Genomic DNA, 9526 nt, shown 5'->3' with positions numbered 1-9526 from the left:
CGAGCTTCGAAATGTTTCGTTTTTTTTCTTTTTTAGCGGTTCCCTAGCAACAACATCACGCGGGCTATGCTCGTCACAAACTCGCGTCTTGTTAGCGGCAGTAACCGAGCGGCGCGGACTGCTGGAGAGGAGCGGACCCCTGTGTTGTGCTTCTTTTACTTGTCTGACTTTTTTTTCTCCCCCTTTCTATATGTCTTTCGCGCTCTCGCTGTCTCCAACAGAAGCATTGTGACAGGCAGAAGGCCAACCTGAGGATCCGCTTCAAACCCTCTTTATTCCAGCATATCGGGACCCACTCATCCCTTGCCGGGAAGATCCAGAAACTCAAGGTAACCTGGTAATTCCTCTGTAAAAGCTGCCAATACAATATTTATTTAATGCGCAACCGTGCCGTAGGGCTGGAAATGTCAGCAAGATTATTATTTTTTATCTTTCTTTATCTTTCTTATTTTTTATCTTTCGCATATTTGTGATTAAAAAGCGGTTTTTATCATAAAGAAACTTTACTTTGGTTTGGCACAAGAACACTGTGGTTTTAATTGGAGGCTCCCGGGTGTCAAGGCGTGGATTTTCTGTGCGTGTACATAGGGCAGGAGCCGAAAAAGATCTCGGCGCTCATTTGACTTTCTCGGGAGGAATAAACTTTTAAAACTCACTCGTCTCACTGTCTTGGCGAGTTCGGGATCCGGACGGGAAGTTCTGAAGTCTCTCTCCCCGTCATGTCGGCGCTGAATCAGAACCCCTCGGCTTAATGCCTCTGATCTCTGCGTTAAGAGCTATAGATTTCAGCTCGCCTGGCTGACTGGTGCTGCAATCTAGCCCGATCAATTAGGTATTGATCCAGTTAACCTGGCCCGGCTCTTTGTGAATGAATCAGAACCAGGAGACGCCTCGCTCCCACACAGGCGAAATGCAGCCGCATCTCATCAGCCCAGGAAAAGGACCCGATTGGAAAGAAAGAATGAAAAGCAGTTATAAAAGAAAAGAAACAAATGAATTGATCAAGTCTTACATGTTAAACCTTTACATGTTAAACCAATTTTTTTTCCAGAAAATTAAATTCAAAGTTTATATCTCTGAATATATATATATATATATATATATATATATATATATATATAAATTACTAATGAACAACTAATTAACAGGTAAATATATGTAATTAATGAGTCAACTGAGCAGAATTGTAAAAAATAAGACCTACACTTAAGCTGCTGACGAGTTGACAGAATCATGGAGAATAACATGTCGATGTTATCGCTTGTGTGTCAACACAAACATATCAAGTGCAAAATTAAGTCAGTAAGTAAGAGAGTGAATGAGGAAGTGTCCCCGTTGCGCAAGGTGTTTTTTTTAAATGGAGCCTGCTGTTTTCAGTTGTTCTACTTTGAGGCAAGGGTACACATAGCGGCGCGCTACTCGCAGATCACGGGCGCCCCAATGTGCACCCGTGATCCGCCCTCTGGCCATTTGCTATCCTGGAAGTGGGACGTGTTCCTCATGAATATGCATATCTTGCCCAGAAAATCCGCTACCTCGATGCCCATTCACACTTACAAAAAAAACCCACGCCCGATAAAAAGGGCACCATGGACATAGAGGGACAATAGGGACAGGTGCTTGGGGCAGGTCCCTACTCCACATCGATCATTAACCCTTGTATATGAAAACAACTCATTGAAATCGATTGAGAAATGTAAACCTTATAGTGTTTTTTATCCAGAAAACCCACAGCTCCCCTGTTTACTTGTATTTGTTCACAAGCCAGTCTTGCCCGTTCCAATGTGACGTTGCAGCGACGAGCCGACGCCGTCAATGCGGCGTCTATGTTCTGCATGAAAAAATGGTCCATTGTCCCTTTAAACACTTGGGTTCTTTACATGTTCCATCCACCTGGTTTGACTCCAGGACAAGGACTTTGGGAAGCAGACCCTGCATAAGGGACACGCCAACCCCCTGGCTGAGGTCACCACCAGCCTCAAGACCTACCAACACTTCACACTGGAGAAGGCCTACCTGGGGGAGGACTTCTTTTGGGCCTTCACCCCGGTGGCTGGAGACTTCATCCGGATACGATTCTTCACACCCGTTCGCATCGAGAGGTGGGTGCTGGGGCATAGAAGGGTTCGGTGGGTGTGGGTGTGTGTATAAGGGGGTCTTCCCGACTGGTCTTTGGTAACTACCAAAGAACAAAATAAATGCCTGGACTCTTTTGGAACAGGCTCATCTACTCTTCAAACTCCAGAAATGACTGCCAGATAGGAAGACAGTACGTGGTCTTCAGTGTGTATTCTTCAGCCTTCTGCTGGATGGCAACGCGGATGGCAAGCCAGGTTGATGCCTAGCAACACATATCGGAAAATCACAAGTTCCGGACCATTGCAAGGGAGAAAACCACATCATGGACCGGAATACTCACATGTCATGCCTGAAGGGACAAGACAGGGCTTTTACGACCAGACCACTCATGTCTCTTTGACATCTGAGTGGCTACCAAATGTGGCTCTGCATGTCAGTAACTTATTATGCAGCGTCCATGTTCTTTATTCACTCAAATCATCCCGATCCAAGAATCTGATAGGGCCACACAGGGTGGGAGATATGCAGATTACGTAAAGCTATCCTTGTCGCGCTCTCTTCTCTCTCGCCCTCTTTCTCAGGTATTTCTTTCGGAGTGGGAATATCGAACATCCAGGCGACAAACTCTTCAACACGTCTGTGGAGGTTCTGCCGTTTGATGTGAGTTTCCTGCTGGTTATGGACAGAACACACAACGCTGATACCTCTATCCATGCATGTACTGTATTCAGTAGTGTATGTATGCACAGTATGTGTCCCCTACACACACGCCTCATACATGCACTACTCTGCATATACGCACAGTACATACATACATGCACATAATCAATTATTTGCACACAAAAACATACACTCGCCCCACCCACGCACCCGATGCACCCACATACATCCACACAGTTTTGTGTAATATTCTAATAGTCAGGCAATCCACAAGTGATTCAAGTGAGCGAGTGAGGAAGTGTTCCCATTGTGCACGGCGTTTTGTTTCGTTCCATAAGGAAACGGAGCGCACATCCTCACGGGTGGCGAGGACACCTTCCTCTTGTATCTGCATATCTTGCCCAGACAGTCCCCTACCCTGATACCCGTTCACACTTGAAAACAAACCTGATTAAAAGGGCACCATGGGGCAAAGGGGCAGGTACTCAGGCACCACCCCACGCCCCACCTCCAGCCCCACCTGCACGTGCCTGATTGACATTACTGTTGCTCAGAGGCACATGCCTTCCCCGTCACTGCGGATCCTCTTTACACCTGTTCTGCTTTCCTGCCCTGTTTTATAGTATACTTTATTCTCACACTCTGCTATTGTAGCATATTATTTTGTGTCATAATGTGTTACCCTCTCCACCCCCAATTATACATCTTTGCTATCCTAGAAGTGGGATAGCTCAATGTTTTCAAAGCTTAATTCTCTTTTACCTCGAGGGGGATTTGTAGAGTAATGCATATTCATGAGGGGTGTCCTTGCACAGCGGAGCGCGCCATCGCGGGCGCCCAGACGGGCACCCTCGCGGGCGACCCGACGCGCACCATCGCGGGCGCCCCGACGCGCACCATCGCGGGTGCCCCGACGCGCACCATCGCGGGCGCCCCGACGCGCACCCGTGATCTGCCCTCTGGCCGTGGGCCTTTACATTTTCTTTTTTTTTTTTTTTGAGCACCTGCCCGTGTAAATCTTTCTGCATGGGCCTGCTGTCAATCCGATTATTACCTGTTTTGTAGAGGGCTAAGACCGTGGGACGTGTCCTCAAACAGCAATAAGTGATTTAACGTGCTCGTTTGCAGTTGAGTTGACTCAACTTTGGATCGTGTCGTCAGCACCGCCACAAACTTATGGACAGCAGGGGAAACTTTAGGTTTTTTTTACAAATGTTGTTGCAATTTTTTTTTTTATTATATAACTACTGTTCGTATATGTGTATTTTTTTAACATTTATTACTAACTAGAAATGTACGTGTGTGGTGTGCTCCTTTCAGAACTTCCAGGCAGAGAAGGAGGCTTTAAGAGAGGGGAGAGAGAAGAGTCCGAAGTACCATCGAACAGAGGACGGCTTCATCAGAATCGGTGAGTCATGATGCTGAGGGCGACTCGGTGCTTTGACCTTCAACAGGACCTCTAATAGGACTAACAGAGTACTAACAGAGTACTGACAGAGTACTAACAGAGTACTGACAGGGTACTGACATCATACTAACAGAGTACTAACAGAGTACTAACATAGTACTAACACCTGACAGAGTAGTAACAGAGTACTAACATACTACTGACAGTGTACTATAATGGTGCTATTATGGTACTAACATAGTACTAACAGAATACTGAGAGAGTACTATAATGGTACTAATATGGTACTAACATTGTACTAACAGAGTACTGACAAGGTACTGACATAGTATTAACAGAGTACTAACACAGTACTAACAGAGTACTAACACAGTACTAACACAGTACTAACAGAGTACTACCATAGGACCACAGTACAGACTGACACCCTTGGTACAAGGAACACAAGATATTACATAATTCAGCCAGTTTTTATACTGACTGTAATATTTAATATACATATTGTGTCTTCACAGCACCACACTTCAAAACAATAGGCAATAATAATAATAACAATAATAATAATAATAATAATAATAATAATAATAATAATAATAATAGAAATAATAATAATAGTAATAAAAATAGAAAAAAGTGGCAAGACATAATAAACCCCAACACAAATACTAGAAAATTTACCAAAAGTATTTTCCAAAACAAAATGGCAATAAATATAAACCACAAAAAAATTCCAATACACAATAAACCTAACATTTTGCTAAATCCTAAAAAAATGAAAGATTTGTCTATCTATCTATCTATCTATCTATCTATCTATCTATCTATCTATCTGTCTGTCTGTCTGTCTGTCTGTCTGTCTGTCTGTCTATCTATCTGTCTATCCATCAATATAGATCCATTACTCTGCTCTACACTCTAGACACACCAGATCATACACAAAACTTTATTCCATGTTCAGCAGTGATACATGCCTGTGTGTGGATGTCATATTGCTGTCGTCTGCAGCGTATTAGCAGTGATGTCATGTGTGATGTGTTTTGCAGGACACAGTCTGCCGCCGACATTCCTCTGCTTTTGTGTTTCTCCCCCAATTAGTTCGGCTCCCACACAGTGCCGAGCGGGCTTCCAATTACCTGAGACAAAAACACACACAAAAACTTGCACACATACTATGTGTGTGTGTGTATATATATATATATATATATATATATATATATATATATATATATATATATATATATATATATATATATATATATATATATACACACACACACAGGACGTTATTCTGAGGGACATTCAGGTCACCTGACTCCTTGCTACCTGGTCAAGGTTAATTTCTTTTCACCTGTTTCTCGTGAAGTTTAACGTGAAAACATCAAGTGCGCAAGCCATCGACAAGTCAACATCCAGCTGCTGAACATCAGCTCCAGATGTTCCAGATGCTTCTTGCTGTCGTACAGTGACAGATTCAATTTGGTGCTCGGGCTCTAACGTTAACCCGTTAAGCTCCCCCCTGGAAATAAAGCGTGAGCGGGGACGTCGTCTTTCAAGCGCTCAGGCTCCTTTTGGAACCATGACGCTGCTTCTGTGATGTGACTTTCATGCGTTTTAACAATGACACCATACTTAGAGAGTCATCATTCTTGATGATGTCACATGCAGTCACACAAGTACAGAGCAGTAAAATGTAAAGAGGGAAAACTTCAGTGGCCGCGCAAAACGTAAGGTAACAAGAAGTAATACTAATAACATGGCAACAATAAAAAAATAATAAATAATAATCCTAAAATATCTAAATCAGAAAAACATATATACTGTACATACAACAAAGTTGCTTCTTATAGAAAAATATATTAGAAAAAAATATATATATATACACAAAAACAAACGCATAATAGCAAAAATAAAAAACGAACAAAATATTTGTGTGTAAAAACAAATAGTATACAGTATACACATATATATACAGGAAACAAGGAAGGAAGGAAGGAAAGATTTGTTCTCAGTGTGTTTTTATCACGTCATCACTGTTGCCCATTTAAAATGTCCTTGTCGTCCCTCGTTCAACAGGAGTCCGGATCTGAGGTTATAATTTACAACAGTCGTTCTAACCTGTTCATCAATATTTCAGCGCGACTCCGCTCGATCAATAGCAACTTGACGCCGCCTCGTTTTCGGAGACAACAAATTAATTTCACTATCTTGGTATCGGTGTCGGCTGCTGTTTCCCTGTCCTGCGCGGCACTATCAGCTTTCTGTTACTTAAACCGTCTCTCTCTCTCTCTCTCTCTCTCTCTGATCACATGTTGTGTTATTTTTTGTTTTTTTGTATTTTGTTGTATTGTTATTTATTTATTGTTAAGATACGATTCAGTGCAAACTTGCATATCTGTACAATAGCGACACTCGGATCCAAACAGTCATTATCGTCCATTCTCTCACGGTGCCGTCTTGTAAACTGAATAAAGGTTCAAATTAAGCTTTTAATAATTTTGCTGGCGACCCTCTGGGACCCTGTGGGACCCCATGTTGAGTACCACTGTCATAGACAATCCCCCTGAAGCTCCGCTGGAGGTTCTGTATCCGCGACATCCGCACATCCACCGCATTCGGAAAAAACGATCTGATTGGTCAAAGCTTCATTGGCATCATCACTATCATCGTCATCATCACCATCAAATTCCAGCCCGGATATTGACGGCTCGTCTTTCCGGCTTTTCTCTTCTTTTATTGAGTTTGGCCGCGTTTTGAAAGAAAGCTTTTCAGACGGCATACAGACGCCGTTGCTCCAGCCACACAACAGATCAGTCTTGATGAAGAACACTTTCACAGTTTCCACACTTTGCTGCTGCCTCCCCCTTCAGGAATGTTCCAGAGCGGCATTGCGGAGGGTGAGGTGGACCCCACCTTCGGGCCTCTGGAGGCCCTGCGCCTGTCAGTGCTGACGGACTCCCCAGTCTGGGTCATCCTCAGTGAGGTGAGGGGGCTATCTATCTATATGTATTTATCTGCCTCTCTATCTATCTATCTATCTATCCATCCATCTATCTATCTGTCTGTCTGTCTATCTATCTGTCTCTGTCTATCTATCTGTCTGTCTATCTGTCCGTCTGTCTATCTATCTGTCTGTCTGTCTTTCTGTGTGTCTGTCTATTCATCTACAAGAAACAGTTCACCCTACTCGTATCGTATTATTAGCTCGTATTATTTTTTTAATAATTCCTCTTGATGTTCTGACGCTCTCGTCTCCAGATCTTCATCAAGAAGGCGGAGTGAAGCTCGGCGCCCCCACCCAACCCCCGCCGCCCCGCCCCCTGCCCCCCATCGCTCCCTCAGCAATACCTCAGAACGCCAGAGAGCCTTGACCAGCGTCCAGCCCTCCTCCGACTGGACGCTCACTAAGTCCCCACACCGCGGCGGGAGGGAGCCACCCGGTGGCCACACCACTTCGGTCCAAAGGCGCTGGAAGAGACGTTTGATCCAAATTGTAGGACTTAAGTCGCCCAGGAGGCTCCTCCGCAACGCGCCTGGAATGCGCGTCACAGTACACATTGAAACAATCCTCAGATGCTGTATGTAGTACATATCTTTATTTATGTGTACAAAAAGTGTATGTTGAAAACACTGGTAATTGTCCAACGGCGCCCCCCCCCCCCCTTTTTTTTTTTGATGGATTTCTGACATTGAATTCATGGCTTTTGAAAATGATAAGACTCTGCTTCATTATTTCTGCCGTCAGTTGCGCCGCACGCCCTTCGCCGGGTGATGAAGGGCGCCCGGATTATCCTACTCAACATTATCCCACCAATATATATCGGTTATAACCATGTATGTGGATATACGCATATAAATGTACACACCGTCACCTGAATGATCTGTGGGTGTGTGTGTGTGTGTGTGGATATGTATATAGGTGCAGTGAGGATACACACGTTGTAGCCCAGAAAGTCGACCGATCCGACGTCTAAAAATCAAAAGCGCGAGCTGCGGCATTAGGCCGCTCCCTTGCGCAGCCTGTTCCTATAATCTCTGTCGGACATTCAATGGATCATGTTTGTTGACGTTGCTGTCACGCGGCGCGAGCGAAGCAATTTGCTTTAATGTGACATGAGGAAGCCCAGTTTGGGCCCCCCCGACCAGATGCACAACCTGCTATCGCATTAAGGAGACAGACGGAGAGACGGCGTGCTCGATAAAGGAACAGGAAGCATCGATCTCAGAATCTTAACATCCATCTTGTCCATCTGCTTCCTGTCCGGGCGCCGCAAACTGGAACACGCCCTCGGAAAGCCTGGGCCAGATTGAATCAGGTGGCAAATGCAGCTCTGAGCGATGCCGGGAACTTTCGCTGAGATCTCCGACCTTTTTTCCCGGTTTTACCCGTCGGGCCTCACAGCTTAAAAAAAAGACACGATACTCGTTTTATTTCCTAACTTTTCACCGCCGTTGTTTCCAAATAAAAGATGGAAGCCTGTCGCCCAGTAGGGCACATCTCAACTCTGTGACGGACAGATGTGTCCTCTCTCGACTTTTCCGACTGACTACGTATAGAGTAGTTTTTTTTAAGTCCATTGAGGATTGCAGCGACATTCACGCAAAGACAAACTGGTTGTTTTCTTTGTCTCTCTTTCACACATTTTCCGATATTAACAGCAGGGCCCTCGTGTAGAACCTGGACGATGTGGGGCCTGGCTTGCAGAGCGTCGGCGGAGGAGTCGATTTTAAAAACTGAACAATAAAAGCCCTTTCCTGAATGTGGTCGTCGAAACAGTTGGTTTTCTTGGCTTGTGCAGGGCGGGACGCGAGCAGCTTCGCCAAACTGTGTGGAGATGGTCCCGAGGGGCCACCGGCATGGCCGCACGGTGGGACACAGGGTGACGACACGGTTGTTACACGGGGACTCCTCGCCCGTAGTGCGGCTTTGTCGAATGCAACCAGGGGGCAACGCCCTAGTTCCCAAACTGCTGGTATCAGGAATCATCTTTTTTTTTTTTTTTTTTTTCCTGGGAAGATGCACTGGAATGCTCTGCTATTATCTTCCTGTGTTGTATTTTGTATCCTTTAGATAAACTATATTTAATGATGTTACCTTCTGTCCAATCTGTGACTTGTAATAAAGCCAGAAATTTGAAAAGAACGTCTTACAAAGGGTATTGATTTGCACAAATAAACAATGTTGTTCTCACTGCTCTGTCCATCGCTTTAGTGCATAATTCTGTTCAGTTAAATTCAATGTTATTGGTGTTGTACTGTAGCCTGCTGGAGGACACAGCTGGCAAAAAAAGGACTTTTAACCACCCAGTTGATGCAAATGGCCAAGAAAAGAAAGCAGCAGTGAAAAAAGTGAAAAAGTGTGAAAAAAGATAAACACGTGTA

At 44.4% G+C, this 9526-nt stretch overlaps 1 protein-coding gene across 1 annotated transcript in view; it reads left to right on the top strand.

Annotated features, from left to right (window-relative positions):
• mgat4b (alpha-1,3-mannosyl-glycoprotein 4-beta-N-acetylglucosaminyltransferase B) overlaps positions 1-9266 on the top strand; it is a 107491-nt gene extending 98225 nt beyond the window's left edge. The window contains exons 10-15 of the mRNA XM_080007850.1: positions 222-329; positions 1909-2102; positions 2661-2739; positions 4060-4147; positions 7015-7127; positions 7403-9266. Coding sequence (XP_079863976.1) covers positions 222-329; positions 1909-2102; positions 2661-2739; positions 4060-4147; positions 7015-7127; positions 7403-7426 — 606 coding nt within the window. The 3' untranslated portion in view covers positions 7427-9266. The remainder of the gene's footprint in view (positions 1-221; positions 330-1908; positions 2103-2660; positions 2740-4059; positions 4148-7014; positions 7128-7402) is intronic.
• The last annotated feature ends 260 nt before the right edge of the window (positions 9267-9526 follow it).

Source organism: Zeus faber, assembly GCF_960531495.2.
Source record: "Zeus faber genome assembly, chromosome: 10".
NCBI lineage: Eukaryota > Metazoa > Chordata > Actinopteri > Zeiformes > Zeidae > Zeus > Zeus faber.
Note: the sequence above shows the minus strand (reverse complement) of the source record. Positions and strands in the feature narration are given on the sequence as shown.